The 18,438-nt window shown below is 19.7% G+C and overlaps 3 protein-coding genes across 6 annotated transcripts in view; 1 reads left to right on the top strand and 2 right to left on the bottom strand.

Moving 5' to 3' along the window:
• Positions 1 to 13: 13 nt before the first annotated feature.
• Positions 14 to 2,177, bottom strand: LOC129613141 (uncharacterized). The gene is made up of 8 exons (XM_055527094.1): positions 1,923 to 2,177; positions 1,582 to 1,828; positions 1,362 to 1,482; positions 1,147 to 1,309; positions 921 to 1,080; positions 733 to 847; positions 331 to 665; positions 14 to 269 (listed from the first exon to the last, which is right to left on the bottom strand). The coding sequence occupies exons 1-8, from the start codon at positions 2,175 to 2,177 to the stop codon at positions 148 to 150; spliced, it is 1,518 nt and encodes a 505-aa protein (XP_055383069.1). The 3' UTR covers positions 14 to 147.
• A 12-nt stretch (positions 2,178 to 2,189) lies between these two features.
• LOC129613143 (uncharacterized) lies at positions 2,190 to 3,749 on the bottom strand. The gene is made up of 6 exons (XM_055527096.1): positions 3,248 to 3,749; positions 3,025 to 3,193; positions 2,839 to 2,953; positions 2,620 to 2,755; positions 2,398 to 2,560; positions 2,190 to 2,317 (listed from the first exon to the last, which is right to left on the bottom strand). The coding sequence occupies exons 1-6, from the start codon at positions 3,695 to 3,697 to the stop codon at positions 2,190 to 2,192; spliced, it is 1,161 nt and encodes a 386-aa protein (XP_055383071.1). The 5' UTR covers positions 3,698 to 3,749.
• A 2,010-nt stretch (positions 3,750 to 5,759) lies between these two features.
• The window catches only part of LOC129613273 (GATA zinc finger domain-containing protein 8-like), a 157,124-nt gene continuing 144,445 nt past the window's right edge, over positions 5,760 to 18,438 (top strand). The window contains exons 1-3 of one of the 4 annotated variants that reach the window (XM_055527267.1): positions 5,760 to 6,042; positions 6,587 to 7,334; positions 11,925 to 11,970. In XM_055527267.1, coding sequence (XP_055383242.1) covers positions 11,941 to 11,970 — 30 coding nt within the window. In that variant the 5' untranslated portion in view covers positions 5,760 to 6,042; positions 6,587 to 7,334; positions 11,925 to 11,940. Of the gene's footprint in view, positions 6,043 to 6,246; positions 6,268 to 6,586; positions 7,335 to 11,924; positions 11,971 to 18,438 lie in introns of those variants that run through there. The other 3 variants (XM_055527268.1, XM_055527269.1, XM_055527270.1) reach the window with 3 other exon arrangements.

Here is an 18,438-nt window from a genome sequence, read left to right as displayed (position 1 = left end):
TAATTTTGATAAATACATTAATAAGCAAATTTTTTGAACTCAAAACTTTTATGGAAAATTTAAAGTGCTTTAAATTAATTTGAAAAAAGTTAAATATAATTTTGAAAAAAAATTACATTAATAGAATCTTTGGCATCAGACTATTTGTTAATTTTTTTTTCTTTTTTTGTACATTGATCTTTGTCTATCTTTTGCAAGTAAAAGGGCCTTTTTCAAAGCTTTTATCGCTTCTTCTTCCGAAATGTAAGGATTTTTTACTATTAACGAATCTAAAATTAAAATAATATTTGTGTAGACTTTATGGAAAAGCTGAAATTTAATTTATCTTACCCAATAATATTCGAATTATAGTGTAATACTTAACTCCAATATTATTTTTCAAACCATTGTACGTAAAATTACTTAAAACTGAATCAATAACAATTTTTTTTAAATTTTCTGATATAAATTTCACTATATCCTCAACATTAGGGTTGGAATCAAATAATCTTTTTAAATTTGTTTGTAAATTTTTACATTTTCTACAAAATATTTCAAAATCTTGAAATTCTTTTATGGTTCTACATGGTATCCTTTTTAATTGCGTAATATCATTATCAATCTCCTCTTCTTTTTGCGCTGACGCATCCAAATAAATTTTATTATCTTTGTCTATGTTTTCTATTCTATAAAGACATTTCAAAATTTTATTCAAAATAATATTGAATGGGAAATTTGATAAACTGAACTTACGAAGATATGCTAATTTTCCTCTTTCTAACTCGATCTTTAAAACGTCTAAGAGCTAGTTTAATGCTTTCAATAATTGCTTCCTCATTTTGTTGCGGAAAATGTTTTTTTGTTGCATCTTGATTATTTTTGAATATAAAAAGTGTTACATATTGTAAGCAACTTTAACTCGATAAGTTATTAATATTTACCAATTAATAGTTTCATAATATAAAAATCTTTCATTGCTATATTTTCCTGAATTCCATTCCATGTTAACCGACCCCCTAAGTTTTCTGTTATTAATTTGCGCAAATTTTTATCAACAAATTTATTGCAGTCATATTCCGAAGCTTGGAGAAACATCGTCATCTTTTGTAATAAATTTAAAAAAAAATCACTAAATTAAATTTGAGAAAGAACTTTTCGTTAAATTACCAGGTTCAATGACATTTCTTCGTTGTTTAAACACTTTAGATTAAAATCTTGAAGGCTTTCAAAATTATTTAGAGGTAAATTAAAAATTGATTGCAAATGAATTGAATGACTGTCTGGTGTTATAATGTCCCTTGGCTTAATACTTTGCAATTTCATTCTACATCTATTAGTACAAATAAATTATTGTATTTTAATTTTATGGAAAGAAAACTTACTCCTCAGTCTTTTTTATAATATTCCAATTTTTTAAATTTTCCTTTGTTTTGTTTACAAACAAATTGATCTGATTTTTGATAAAAGTAGTTGATAAACATGCAAATTTTTGCTGTGTACATTCTGTAACAGAAAAAATAAAAAAATACATGAACGTTATCACGGGAAAAAATTCTTTTTACGTAAAAATTTAAACACCAAATTAAAGCATTCAGACAATACCTTGAAGAATTTTCAATACAGAAATGTCACTACAATTTAAATATTCATTTTTATATAATTTTTCATTTGCAAAGCTTGGAAATATTGAAATCACTTCATCTGATGCTATTTTTCGAATATTATATTCAATGAATGGTTTAAAATCATACGCCTTGCCTGAGTGAATTGAAATTTTAGAGTCGTCAGAAAAATCTTCTCGATCATCAGTCAATTCTAAAGTGTTATATTTTGTAAAATATAACTCTTTCTTAAATTAAATATGAAATTGAACAGAAGGAAATTTATTTTACAAATTTATATTTTATTTTCATGTGCTATCAAAGATTTAAAAATTTATTTACCAATTTTTCTTGAAAATTTGAATCTGTTCGCACTGCCTCTTCGAATTTCCTAAATGAGCTTTCTGTTTTACAAGGCAATAAATTAAATAAATTTTCCTCTTCTTCTAAAAATTCCTCATGATAATCTAAAATTTCTACCGTATTTTCAGTAATATCACAAGTAGGTGATCCGATCAGTTCAACTTCTATTACATTATCTTCTTTCGAATCTATTTTTAATTTTCTAAAATAAGTTGAAAAAAAAATAATTCTCATATGTACATTGTATTAATAGGCTCTTTTCATTAACTTATTTTCATGTTGTTTCAAAGTATCTCCCAGTTTTATCCACTCTGTTACGATTTTTGCAATATCGTCCTCACAAGTTACTTCTTCAAAATTTTCTATCACGTATTCTAAATGTTTTTGTGAGTTTAAAGTTAAAGGAATAAAAATACTAATAAAATAAAAAGAATTATCTTATAATTGAACTTACTGACAAGAGCTTCTATGATATTTAAATATTTAACTTCAACTTTGTTATCGTTTGCGGTTTCCCATTCTATTTCACTGATTATATTTTGCCCGAAAACCTTTTTCATTACAAAAAAAATTAGAGATTTCCAATCATTTTTGGGACCCGATTTAAAAAGCGATATCTAGAAATTTAAAATATTCTGCATTTAGTTGAATTTTGTTACCACCAAATTATTTTTACCAATGCAAAATTTAACTCTTTGCATTGCTCTTCAAATTTGAACAAATCTTTAATTGTATTGCAAGGCAAATCTAGAGATATTAATTCCAGATCAATTGATAAATGTTCTTCGACATTAGTTTCTTCGGCAGATATTCTAAAAAGAAAGTAAAATGTCGTAAATCTTAATTCTTTTATTTATAAAATTGATATTATAAACATTAAGATTCAATTTCTTACGACTCAGTAGCTAAAATTGAGTCTTCTTCATTAATTAAAAGATTTTTAAAATACATTAGTATAGAACTAAATATTTGTTCTCCATTTTCTTTTGGAAATTTTTGTAAAAATGCATCTGAAAAGAATAAGGTGCATTGGATAGAAAAAAATATATACATATATCGTATATATACAATAGGTTCTTACCTTTCAAGCATTTAAATATAGAGCAGCTTTCAAGCTGGTAAACATTTATAAAAAATTTTGCTAAATATAACATTAGTTTTTTTTCTAAAATCATCTTAAAATTTATAGTTAAAAATTCTTGAATTGATATACCATGTTCAACTTTTTCATTTGATAGGAAAATTTCTATCTATAACGAAAAACATAAGTTTTCTTATTCATTTATTTAAGTTTACAATTTTACCATTTTTTTATATAGTTTTTCATTTCTCGAACAAATCTCTTCTAATGATTGAAAATGATTCAAACTTTCTATTGGGAAGCGTAGTAATTTTTCATTTTCAGTAAAATCGTTTTTCGATGTAACAGAGCCATTTTCATTCTCAAAATCCGTTTCGTTACGAATAAATTTGAGTTCATTTAGAATGGCTTTTTGATTATGCTTCAAATCTTCAAGGTATTCTCTTAAACTTCCATTTCCAATGCTGTTAACTGTATCCAAAAATATTTCAGAATAGTCACATTGAACTACCCGGTCAGTTTTCAAGTTCTTATTAAATGAATTTGGAGATGGCCATCGTGATTTCAGAATTTTGATCAAAGCAAATAATGCTTCATTGTCAATATTGTATTCTTCAGACCACTCTAATACTTCATTTTCTAATTGAAAGTCTAACTCAACGAATTGAGTCATAATTATTAAATTGTACCTTTTATTTTTCTATATAAAAATTTATAAACAACAGCAATAAACATTAAAAACAATGTTTTACTTTAATTCTTTTCTTGACATATGAAATTTTTTAAACGTTGCCAAATTATTTTATTAAATTATTTTTGTCAAAATTATTGAGTTACGTTTAGAAACTCAATATATCTATTATGCTTTAGCTGCATTTTATTAATTTAGGTGTGAGCTACCGTCAATTACTCTAGAAATAATCTAAGATGAAATTTGACGAACATTTCATCTTAGAGTCATTTTTTAACTTGATGTCAAACTTTTGACAGCAATTTTTTTTTGTATTGTTTGCATTTGCGACAAAATCTAAGATTTAATCTGAGTCTGATAAAAGTTTGATATGTGTAAACACTGATTGTCTGACGGCAAATAATTGAAATTACTCTATTCTAATCAAAATAATATTTGCGAACAGTTTGATTAGAATAGAGTAATTTCAATTATTTGCCGTCAGACAATCAGTGTTTACACATTTTCATAGCCTATATTGCTAAATTTTAACGTAAAGTCTGCGATTAATTTGATCTGTCAAATTATGTTTAGTTTAATATGTAAAAAATTATTAGACTTTATTATAGATTTAATTTTAAATTTTTACTGTATATGTAAAAAGCACCTTCAATACGTATTTGCAATTTATATACTGACAATATAAAATTAAAAAAAAAACCAAAAACGCATCTGACCGTTGCGAAATTTGAAAAAAATATATTTTCTTTTTCAAATTTTTTGACAAGTTCTATTAATTTCAAAATTTTTTAATTTCCTGCCGAACCTTGAGAACAACACGTATGTTAACAAAATTTCGTCGAATAAATACAGCTAATCGACAAATATTTGCACACTTCTCATCATTTATCTAATAAAAAGTTTTTTTTTGGGAAATAAAGTTAAAATTTGTAGCATTCAAAAATGGTGTTAAATGAGAGGTGATGAATTAAAAGTAAAGACTTAAAAACAATACATTGTACTCATTTAAGATTAAATGAGAGCTCCGCTACTTTTGCAATTGTTTTACTGCTTATTTAAGTTATTTTTTATGCATTCATTCAATACTGTATTATTGCATTTCTTCAAGTAATCAAACAACTTGTATATTTTTTAACTAAAGCTTTCAGTTGATGCAATAAATTTAAGTTGCTCACATGTGCACCAATTTAGAATCAAGCGAAAATTGGTTTCCAAACTCCAAATATTTTTTCAAACCCTAACCCAGCATTTACACGTACAAGTTATTTGCAAGAAAGTTGCAATACATACAAAAATTTTACTAACACATTGAAATATTTCTACTTGCTTGTTTACTTGCAGTTCAACTTGCAAGAAAATTTTGCTGCCAGTAATTTGAGCAAGTAATTTGACATATTGAGAAATTCACAAAAAAAAAATTTGTTGTTTTGATTTTTTTTTTTTTTTAATTTAAAATTTTTGAATTTTGTTTTGAAAAAATTAAACTTAGCAAACTTATGGTTTCTAAAATTTATAAACAATTATATATATTGCTAGTTGTTTTCTTCTCAAAGACATTTTCAAAAATTAACTTGCTAAACGCCTACGTCATAATAGCAAGTAATTTGACATTTCGAAAAACTAATTGACAATTAATATTATACAAACTTGCATGCAAGTAACTTGTATGTGTAAATGCTGGGTTAATATTCTTGAACATTAAATGATTGTGCTATTAAGGGAAGAAATCGTAATCTCTTTCATTTTACATACTTCAAAATATACTGAAATTTTACAAAATTGGAAAAATAAATGTTCTAATTATCCAAATTTCTGAACTCTTCCCAAAAAATATTCTTAAATATAAAAAAAGAGTAAATGTGAATTTTTTATTATTTACTTGAATTGCGCATTCTAAAAAACAAGAAAAAGAAAATAACAACTTGTGTATTTTTTCCTACCTTGTCATGTTTCAATGAAATTTTTTTTTTTTCTACATAATTTTTAGCTAGAGGGTCTGTCAGAATTTTTTTTTGACTTTTTTTCGTTTTTGCTCTATATTTCTTTTTTTTTTTTTAAGGGAAAGAAACAAGAATAGCAAATGAAACAGAAAAAAAAGGAGGCTTTCATTCGATTGTCAACTTTCTAATTGTTTGGTTGATTCGTTGTTGCGTGAATTAAAAAGAAAAAAAAAATCCGAACATAATAATTATCTTCACATTAGAGCTACTACACAATATTGTAAAGTTAAATAAAATAATAAGTTTACGAAATAAATATATTGAAAGAGAATAAAAAGTTAAAATAAATGTATAATAATTCAAATAAAATATATAAAAATAAATAAAGTAAAATCAAATCGAATAATTTATAAAAAAAAAAAAAAGTTTATAAAAAGAACATTTCTTTTCATTTTTTTTTTTTTTTTGTATAAATATCGATAATTCTGTATCTATTTAGTGTTTTTAAAATACCAGTGTAATATTTTTTTTTTGTGCTTTTTTACGTTTCTGTTTTTTTGTTATTCTTGCGGGGATACTACATTATAATCTTTTTTCTTATAAATATTTTTGGTATTTTTTTTTTTTGTTATATTTTGTGTTTTTTTTTGCAAGAGTTCCTTGTTTTTTCTTCTTCTTTATTATATATGAAATGATGATAAAAAAATAAGGAAACAAAATAATATAAATATACATACATAATATATAAATATCTACATATTTAAATATATATTTTAGTATAGTTACATTATAACACATATATAATATACAATCTTTATACTTATACATAATATATCAATTTATATTATTCCATTTATGTATTATTATAAAATACATATCTACATAAATTATAATACATATACAATGTTAAAAAAAATACCTACATACATAGCTAATACATTACAATTTTAATAAAAGAAAAAAAAAAGGAAGAAAATTTACCGAGGAAATATTGTCCTTTTTGCATAAAAATAAAACGAAAAAAAAAGAACAATAAAAAAAAAATAAAAAAAAGTGATTTTATTTGCATTCTGTTTTGATTATAATTATTTTAACAAAAAAAAAAAAAATATTTTCTTTAATACTATTTAAATGTTGTTGGTATCCTAAAACGTTCTCCTATCTAATTTTTTTTTTGGCTCTCCTTCTTCTTTTTTTTTTTGTAATTGTATTGTAAAAAAAACAAGAAAAAAATAATTAAGAAGTAAATATTTAAATATTATAATTATAATTATATTTTAATTATATATAAAATTTAACATCAAGTATTTATTTTTAAAAATACAACAAAAAAAATAATACAAAAAAAAATTTAATTATCAAAAAAAAAGAGTCGGTGAAAAATTTTCATTTTATACTTTATGTTTTTTTTGTTCTATCTCTCTATCTCTCCTATTTCGGAATATAAATAATTTAAATGTCAATCAATATTTTATAACAATATACATATATAAATAATAATATTACAAAATATTAAAGTAATATTATAAATAATAAAGTGGTACAAAAAATAATTATAAAAAAAAAAAATATAATAAAAAATTAAAAATTTAGGAGATATTAAAAAAATAAACAAAAAAAAAAAAACAAATAATAATAAAAGAATGTACACTTAAAAGCTATAATATTTAGCGAAGGAGGTAGGAATTGAAAAGAAAACAAAAAAAAAAAAATAATATCACAAGGACGTTTTATTCGTCCTGGCTTTTTTTTTTCTCGTCTTTTCCATATTAAATATTATATATATATATATACCCACATATTTATTATACATACTTATATATATATATACATAATTTTTATTTTTTTTCTTCTGTTTTTAGAAAACACACATTTTTTATAGTTTTATATATTTATCATGGTATACCTATTTAACATATAGGAACAGAATATATATATATATTATATATTTTTATACACCTACCCATATCGCTATTTTTATAATGCATATATATACATAATTTATTATACATTATACCCCATTTATAATAAAGCATCTTATTTAGATTCCATTTAGTGGGTATCTACCTTTTTACTTTTACTTATACATAATTATACAATATATTATTTTATTAATTTTTTTCTTTTCTTCTTATTTAATTCATTTTTAAAATAGTTATGTTGTTTTATATAAATATTGTTATTGTACTTATTTATATTTTTTCTTGATTCGGTAATTTTTATTTAGTACCATCATTATTTTTTTTTTGTGTTTTATTCAATTTTAATTCATTATTTTTGATTCTTAATAATTTTAATGGCAATTTAGATATTTTTGATTTTAAAAAAAATATTCTTTTATTATTTATTCAATACAATTTTTTTATTTTATTTGATTTTTGAATGAATTTATTAAAAATCTAATTACGTTAACTTATTTGAAAAATAAATAAATTTGAAAAATACCCTGCTTAATCACAAAATATAAGAATGAAGAGAGTGTGCCTTTTGCTATTGCAATTATACCTACTTATATATTAAATTGAATTTTAAAAGGAACTTACACCACATTCATTTGTTATACACATTATATAAACCTTATATACTACCTTAACTACTTACATAATATTATATTATTTCTTATTTATATATATATAATATAAAATAGTTAACATTTCCATTGTTAGTTAAATTATATACTTATTATATAATCCATTATTTAAATAAGAAAAGAAATTTTATAATCACACATTTTAATATTTGAAAAAGAAAGAAAAAATAAAAAAAAAAAAATAAAATAAATCACAAATTCTAAAAATATTTTATTTACAAATAGGTTTTTATTTAATATATTTTTAATTTATTTTGATTTTAATTTCATTTTTTCTGTTTTGTTCGTTCTGATGTTTATAATAATTAAAAAAAGCAAAAAAAAAAAATGAGAAAATAAGAAAAATTTTGTATTTAGAAGAAAAGAGGCTTTTTATTACTTATATTTTATATATTTAAATAAATATACATACATATGTACATACACTCATTATGTACACTTAAAAATAGTTTAAATTCATTTTTTGTTTTTTTTTTTTTTTCAATACATATTTTGTTGATTTTTTTGTTGTTGGTTATTATAGTGAGAAAATAAAAATTAAAAATTCACATGTAATTAATAATTAATTACTTGTATATATATATAAATATATATATATATATACATAATTTGAGTATACTTAGGTTTACCTATTTAATTATTCATTTTATATTCGGCATATGATTTATTTGCTACATTTATTTTATTTTTTTTTTATTATTTTCAATTATATTTTAATTATTAAGTTTAATTATATATTTCATTTAATTATAATTTTTCAAATAAAATTAAAATAATAATTTAGTTTAGACCATAAAAAAATTATAATTAATGAGCAGGTTTACCATTAAGTACTTAATTCTTTGTTAGTTAGTTTAAATATGAAAAAGAGATTAAAAAAAATAGTAAAGTGCCACTTATAAAATCGTGTCCTTTGTTTTTTTTTGGTTAATTGGTTGTTACTTAATTTTCTTTTCTTTTCCTAGATTTTGTATATTGATTATGTTTTAGATTTTTAAAATGAAATTATTGTAATTAATTTATATTTCATATTATTTTTAATATTTTAAGAACTTCTTATTTATTTTTTCTTGTTTTTAACTCAAATATTTTTTTAATTACTTATTTTATATATATTTTTTAAATTCTAATCTATTCTTATTGTATATTTTTAAAATATACTAAGTACTTATATATTTTCTTATTTATTTTTTTTTCTCATACACAATTGGTTATGACACATTTTTTTTTTTTAGTTTTTGATTAATAAAATTGAATGTACATATTACAAAGAATATATAAAATATGGTTATTATGTAATAATTATAATATATAATGAGTGACTATTTTTTGTAAAATTCTTATACAAGTCATATATTTCATAATAAGTTATATATTTTTATTAAGTAATACTAAGGTAATTATTTTCCAAGTTTAACTTTTCGGGATTTACATTTTTTATATACGAAACCAACAAATTTATTTGTACAATTTATTATACAGTTATAATAGCAATTAAAAACTCATGTAATTTAATTTTTTTTTTGTAAGAGTTTCATTAATTTTATCGGACAAAATTTTTACATAATTTTTATTGAACAAATTATATTTCAAATAAATTTATATTTAATAAAAAGCTTAATAATTAATAGTGTGAGACACAATTTATTTTATTTAGGCAAAAATAAATTTACTTATTTAATAATTTTAAACATTTTATTTTTTGGTTGAAATCTCTAATTCACCATACTTAATTGTTATGTAATGAAAATTTCTAAAACTTATTTTACATTTATTCAGATTTAAGTATTTCGGTACAAGGGATTCGATTATTAATTTTTAAAAGAATTTTAAATTTCTGAAATAATTAACGAAATTTTGTCCAATTTTTTGCATTTCTACATCTTAAAAAAAATATTTTAGAACAAATCACTTTGAATTTCAATATTACAAATGATAAATGTAAAATATTTCTTAAAGAGCATAATTTTACATATTTAAATATTTAAACTAGATTTATACTTATACGTCATATAAATTTACAAAATAAACTAAAAAAAGAATAATTCTATTCCTTTATATATTTTTTTTGTGTTGTCATCCGGCCGGCGCACATGTCTCACTATAATTTTAATTTTTTTTTTTTGTTTTAGGAAATAAAAACATAACTAATAGTTTTAAATTTAAACTTTTTTTTCATCTCAAGTAAGTAGTAAATATACTACATGTTATCTATATATAAATATACAATTTAATATACATACGTATAATTATATTTTTGATATAATAAAAGTATCTAATATAAATTTTGATATTATTTTTGAACAGATGTTATAAAAAAAAAATTATGTTTTTAATATATTTATTATCTTGAGAAACATAAATGTATATATATATATATATTTATTTTACTATTGTTTATTTTTTTTTTATTTAATATTACATACTATAAAATATATATACATAATAATATATACATATATATATACATTATATAAATATCTTAAATAAATTTATTTTGATAGTCTCAATATTAAAATATACTATATTAACTATATATATTATATGATTATAAATATACTAAATAGTTATAAATAAAAAAAAAAAACATTTACCTAAATTTAAAATAAAATTTAGCATAATATATAATAATAAATTCTTTAAAGAAAACTAGCAAACAAAACAAAAATCGATCAAAATTTTGAATTTTTTTTTTTTTTTTGAAATATTAAAATATATTCTACATAATATATGAAATATATATTTATATTGATATATAATATATAAACATTCTTATGTGAAACAAAATGATTTATTTTTGATATAATTTATTAAGTATAAATTGTTTATAAATAGATATACTCACTTATATATGAATAAATATATGCTATACGTATACATTGTATTTATAATAATGTTCTTATATTATTCTATAGCATTATTTTATTTGAATATTTTTGATATTATAATATAATTACTTTCTAAAATAAATATATCTATTATTAATTAATTGAATTTTTATTTGAATTCAAAAAACATCAATTATAAAAATTATTAATATTAATTAATAAAAAATTTAATTTTATATGATTATATATTTTATAAATTGATAAAAATATTTTTATAAAAAATATATATACTTATTTTTTTAATTAAATAATTTGTTTACTTAAAAAAATTTCTCAAATTTTATTCCCTTTTTTTATATGAAATTTCTATATACATAATACAAATACTAAATATAATAAAATATATGTGTATTTTTAAAATATAATAGTAAAATAATATATAATATATTATATAACAAAATCAATTACATAATATTAAAACAAAGAAAATCTAAAAAAAATAAAAACAAAAATCAGTTAATTAAAAAAATTAAAAAAAAAATGATAAAAATAATTAATGTTTTTAATATATAAAATAATAAATTAATAATTATAAAGAAAAAAAGAAAACAAATTGGATTTCGGGTTTTAATAAAAAATAAATAAATAACAAGAAAAGACCAAAAAAGTAAAAAATAATTAGTATAAACACTTGAAGTAATTAAAAATTAAAATATATAAATATTTATATTTTATATACAAGTATATCTTATATAATAATATTGTATATTATAATCTAAATATATATATACATATATATTTTAATTTTATTTCATATATATATATAAATTATTTTTTTTTTCTTTTTTGAGAATACAAAAAAAAAAAATGCTCAACGGTACATATTTATCGCCGCATGTAAGTAGCATTTTTTATTTACTTTTTTTTATTTAATTTAAGTATAATTATTTTTTATTTTTAATTTTTATGTGTGTTTTTCTTTTCACTTATTTAATTTTAATTATTATATTTTGTAGTTTCACTTATTTTGTATATAAAACAAAAGCAAAAAAAAAAAATCAAATTCTTTTTTTAATTTAATAATTTTTTATTTTTATATTTTCAAGTAAACTAAATTTATAAATAGTAATTTGATAAAAAACATAATATTCTCTTTAGTTTTCAGTTTTGTGTAATTAATTCTTGTATTTTTGTATATTTTTATGTTTATATAATTAAGTATACCCACATACCAAGTTATAAGTGCCTAACTACATTCTTGTATAATATTATTAAGTATATATACTTACTGTAATATATAAACAATTAATTAACTCTCACTAATTATATTTAGTTTTAATGAAATTAAAAAAGAAATCTAATAATTTTATTTTTTTTTATGTTTTTTGAAAAATCATGTTTTATTTTATATTTATAGCTGTATGAAACACTTAAAATCACGAATTTAAAAATTTTGTATTTTTTATTCATTTTTTATTTTTAATATACTGAAGTACTTCAACAATAAAATCATATTATGTGTTAATTACTATACTTATATACTTACTATTTAAAATTATAAAATAAAAATTAATTTATTATAATGGTAGAGGAATGTGTTATGACAGTACATACATATACGTATATATATATACCTTTATGACAATATGTATTTTGAATAATTTTTATTACTTATAGTTTGATAATTAAAAAATTTTTATTTTTAAATATCTTTTGTATACAAAAATTAGATTTGTTTTTTTTTTTTTTAGTATAATTGCTATAAAATTTATTATTAAAATATTATATATATATACCCGTACACTAACCTAACATAAGAACAATTAAAATTTCTTTATACTTATAAAGACTGTACTTATGACTAATTTTAGAATTTAATGTCATAAGTATTTAACAAAATTTTTTGAAGGAATTTACGAAATGATTTTAGTTGATATTTGGATTTTCAAAGTCGCTGTCCTAATATTATTCTATATAAGATAATATCGGTATACTTTAAGTAGTATTGTTGTGATTTATATTTTGTTGAAAAGTTTTCGTACTTAAGAAATCTGTTATTCTTGTAAAAATGTATCTTGAATATTTTACGTTTTGCTAAAAAAAAATTTGACATTATCTTATAAAGTTATAAAAAAATGAAAGTATATTTTAATCAAACTAAAATAGCTAAATATTTAAAGCTACACATATTTACTTGTTATAGTAATATTACAGTATAATAGTCTATAAATCTTCCTAGTGCCATATATTTTTTAAATACATATTTTAAATTCAGATAGAAAATTTATCTGAAATTTCGTTGATTAGTTAAATTTATTGCAATTTTAAATTGTTTAGATAGCGAATAGTGTAAATCCAAGACAAAACGGTCAAAATGCATTTCACAAAACGTAACTTATTTTATTTTGTTAATGGTGTAATAATATTTAAAATTTATAAAATTTGAATTTAATGCTACAATATCAACGTTTCCGAATTTTTTCAATTTTAGTGAATATTTTATATTTCAATCAAAATTTAAAAGTAGACTGAATCGGTTATTCCTACTAAATTGGAAATATTCTTATTGCGAAATTGAATTGCTAAAAAAAGAAACTAATTGAAATATAAAAAGTGAAAATATTTATTTTCAATTCGTTATTAAATTCTTTAAGATTATTTGCATGTAAAACACTGAAACGCGTAAGTAAGAAATTAAAATTCACATAAGTAATTACCAATGCAAAATTATCTTGTAATTTTTACATTTTAAAAATTTTACGATATTAAGTATGTGTAAATATTATTAAATAATTATAATTATTTGATGAATTTTATTCAATGATAATAAAATATATTTGATCTCAGTAATAGGGTGTGGAAAATGTTTTATTATACTTGTAATTGCAATTAATTTGCAACTAATTAAAATATTCTAATTATTTTCGCCTATAATGAGATAAAATCCATTAATATATCATCCACAATGTGCAGAAATATAGATTGGAACTTGATTTGAATTGAGGAATTAATGTTGTGAGAAATATTTTTTGTTTATCAAATCAAAAGAAATTTATGATGCTTATAGGTTGATTATTGAAATGTTTAAACAAAAAAATTATATATAGAAACAAAGCAATTTAGCTATTTCTCATTGATCCCAAGAAACTTATATAATCCTACTTCTTAATGTATAGCATTAACATTTTAAAATAATGTATATAGTATAACATTCTAAATGAATCCCAATATCATTTCAAGAATTGTGAAATTTCATAAAACGCTGAGTTTTGTTAATCATGGCAAATCTACTAGAAATTTTAATTCAGCAATTTTTTTTTTCACTTTTAAAAATAATTTGAATTTAATTCTATTGGAAATATTGTATTTTTTAATAATAATTTTAAATATTAAACTATTCCTAATCATTGCGGGAATTAAATTTTCATTAAACCAGCAAAAAAAAAAAATAATTGTGTAAACAAATCCTAGAGTCTCTATTATATGAAATTATGGACAACGAAATTTTAATAATAAAAAATGAATTTCATAAAGCGAGTTACCATATTATAAAAGATTTAAAATTATTTAAGGTTATGCCAGAGTCATTACGAAGCATGACTGTGTCATTAAAATGCTTTATTTTTTTTTTAAATTTCAATTGTAAATTTGTAAAAAAAAGCTTCTCTAAATAACAATTTTTTATTTAATTTAATTATCTTATTTATAATATAATTATAATATAATATAATTAAATATGTTTATGCATGTGAATATTATTGCACAATAAGTACTTTTGATTATTACACAATAAGTTTCAATACGAGAATAGTCTTATCTGATGGCTAAGGGTGAATAAGAATAGATAAGTTGTGATTTGAATCAAATTTTGCATACTCTAACTCAATATTATATTACCTTAAGGAATAGCATGCATTACCTTAAATAATAACAATGAGGAGACTCGTTATGATTTTAGAGATAGGGATTTGAAAATTTTAAATAATTAAACTTGTTTACTCTCGTATACATTTAATACTAATGTCCTAGTATCTGCACTAAAAAATTTATTGAATTGATTATTGTTATTCATTATTGTCGGAAAGGTTTACTATAAAGCGATAAGAATTTTATAGAGATTTTACTTTGTATTTTATCAACCTTCCAAATGTATGAAATATTGAGAGAAATAAATAGAAAAGTTTTTATAAGAATGTCAATCAAGCTCAAAAAAGTTTTATATTTCAAACAATTAGAATTATTGAAATTGGATTCATTAAGTTATATGTATTCTACTTTACTAGAACAGTATACAGAAACTAGTACTCTACTTTACTAGAATAGTATACAGAAAATTTAACATTTGGAGGGATTTGTTTCGATCGAAATTGAGTTTATGTTTAATAACAATGATTAGAATGATTTTCATTCAAGCGAATTCTTCGATATTCGAATAGATTGAATAAGTAAATTCAATTTTAATAAAATTTCTCAGTGAAGACAAAAAAAAATTTTTTTTTTAGTAACAGCAAAAAAACTTATTATCTTTTTAATTCATTTTGAATATTACATTAATCAATCACATTTCTTTGAATTTTAAAATTAAAAAAGCAAAATATTCAAAAATAGAATTAAAAGAGAAAAATCTTTATATTAATTTTTATTTTCTTTGGATATTCATATAGTGAAGAAAAATATCCACCCACTTGATTTTAATGCGTTATAAGTATCATGTAATATATTTTTAAATTCTTATCTTATTTCCTAGTAAGTTCAATGAAATTGAATGAAACAATTGAAATGAAGAAGAAAATTTGCATGTAAAATTTTTTGCAAAGAACTTACAAATTTGGTTTTGCAAACTTAAAACAAAAACTAATAGAGGTATTTGAAAAAGTCGATTTGATGGATAAAATCGAAAAATGAATAGATCTTAGCTGTAAGGAATTAATAGTATGGTGCCTATTATAGATTAGTATTGATAATATTGATAATGACAATGAAATGGTTAAAATTTGCTCTATATTTAAAAACACGCATATTTTAAATTAAAATATTTTCAATTAGAAATTAAATTCACAAAAGTAGCTACACTTTTTGCTAATATATTTGACACATAACTATTTTTTCTATTAAAAAAAAAACTCACCACACTTATTTTGTTCGATTTTTTCACGAATACTCAATGCAAGTTTTTTTTTATTTTAATTGCCTTGCAATGCTGCGATTAAATTTTTGCATTATATTTTAATTCGCTTGCCTTATATATTTCAAAATTTCTTATAAGAAGAAATAGCGTACCTCAAATAGCATTCTGTAAATAAATGGGCTGAAAATAATACAGGACCGTTAAATTATTAAACAAAAGCCATGTTAAAAATTAATTAATTTGATTGATTTTATTTTTTTAATTAAATATTTTAAATGTTTTTTACTTGTTTATTTTAAATGTACTTTTTTTAATACATAATTCTGTAATTTAAGAAAAACATCGAAAAATTACAGAATTACCAATTAACGGTACTATTTGAGGAATGCTCTGTTTATTATTATATTACTGTAAAATCACATTTTATATATGTCTTTAATATATTTTATATTTAATTTATTTTTAATTATAAATAATCAATATAATAAATTATTATATTATCAAATTATATAATTAAAAAATATAAATATGAAAAATTAAAATTTGAAAAATTTTCTCCAAAATTAATAAAAAAGAACAAAGAGAAATTTCGTTTTAAATTAACATAAACATATTATAAAATTGAACAAAAATTACAAAATATTGTAAGTAGTTTAATTATTAATTATATATATATATTGTTGAAATATATGTATGTATATATACATATATTTATATTTTATTTTTATATTGAAAATTTTCATTATTTTCTTTTTCAATCATTTTATTGTTAAAAAAAAATTGGTAAAATGCTTTAAATATTAAATAATAATTATTTTTATTTTTTTTTATATATAATAAACTGAAAGCAACAACAAATAATATTTAAATACATATTATATATATATATATATATATATATACTTACATAATTGTATAATTTCGATTCGTATGGCTTCAATTATTAAATATGTTGGGAAAATACAAAAAAAAATTATAAAATTTTAAATGTAGTATAAATTCTCTATATGTTGTTAAAGAAGGGGCTAAATACTTATCATATAAATACGAGTATTATGTGTTATACAATTAGAAATTAAATTATTAGCAGACGTTATAAAATTAAAAAATCAAATTTATTTTTAAATAATAATTAGAGTATTGACTTTTTAGCTGAGTATATTTTTTTTTATTAAATTTTCTTTTTTTACATTATTTCTTTTTTTATTGCTACAATACGCAATAAACTACAATAAATTTTATAATAAATTATTTTATTCGTGGACAAGAAGAAAATCGAATAATAATATTGCATAAGTTTAGGCTCGATCATGTATAAGAAAAATTGCATTTCATTTTTATTTTGTGTGTTTTTATTATTATGAATGTGTGCGAATATATGTATGAATGTTATTTTAAAAAATTATAAAAGGAAAATTTTCATTTTCCTATGTACATAGCTAATTATTATAAATTTTTATTTTATAAATTTGAATTTTAAATTTTTTTGATTACAAATTACAATTTATGAAATATATTTATTAAATTTACATACTTATATATAGAAAATCACTATGCTTTGCTAAAAATTGAAGTACGTATACAAAAATCAATTTAACAATTTATATAATTTATTTACTTGTGAACAATATGAAAATTACTTGAACAAAAATGTAAAATAATTAAATACATGATTATTGTGACATTTTTAATATAATTTTTGCTGGAGTGAAATGAATTTATAAATCATTTAGGGTCATTCAATATTGTATGACAAATTTTACTGCTATACGTATAAAAATTATTGGACACTTTACTCCGTGCATTAATAATAAAACAATTATTGTTCAATATGCAATATACTATTCAAAATTTGATATAAGTATATATGTATGTAATTGAATAGTGAAATGTGTATAGAGAATTAGTGAAAGAATGTAAGCCGCTGTTGCTACAAATTTTGAATGTATCCAATGTTTGTAATTCAAAAGGAATTGAAATACTGGAATTTGGAAATAATTTGAAATTAATTTGTCGAATATTGTGTTTTTAAAATTTTTCATAATTTTGAAATTACTTCTTTGCTTCTGTATAAGATAAATGTGTTATTAAGTTTTGCTTATTGTTCAAATTGGGCCTTCCATGAGCTACACTCAAATGAAACATAAGTATATATTAGATCAATGAAGGATAATATAAAATATAGTTTTGGGAGGGAAATCATCCTAAATATTTTTAATATCTTAAAATATAAGAGA

Source organism: Condylostylus longicornis, unplaced genomic scaffold (assembly GCF_029603195.1).
Source record: "Condylostylus longicornis isolate FDR11 unplaced genomic scaffold, ASM2960319v2 ptg000081l, whole genome shotgun sequence".
In the NCBI taxonomy this organism is placed as follows: domain Eukaryota; kingdom Metazoa; phylum Arthropoda; class Insecta; order Diptera; family Dolichopodidae; genus Condylostylus; species Condylostylus longicornis.
The sequence above is the reverse complement of the archived record's forward strand: the minus strand, read 5'-3'. Positions and strand labels throughout refer to the sequence as shown.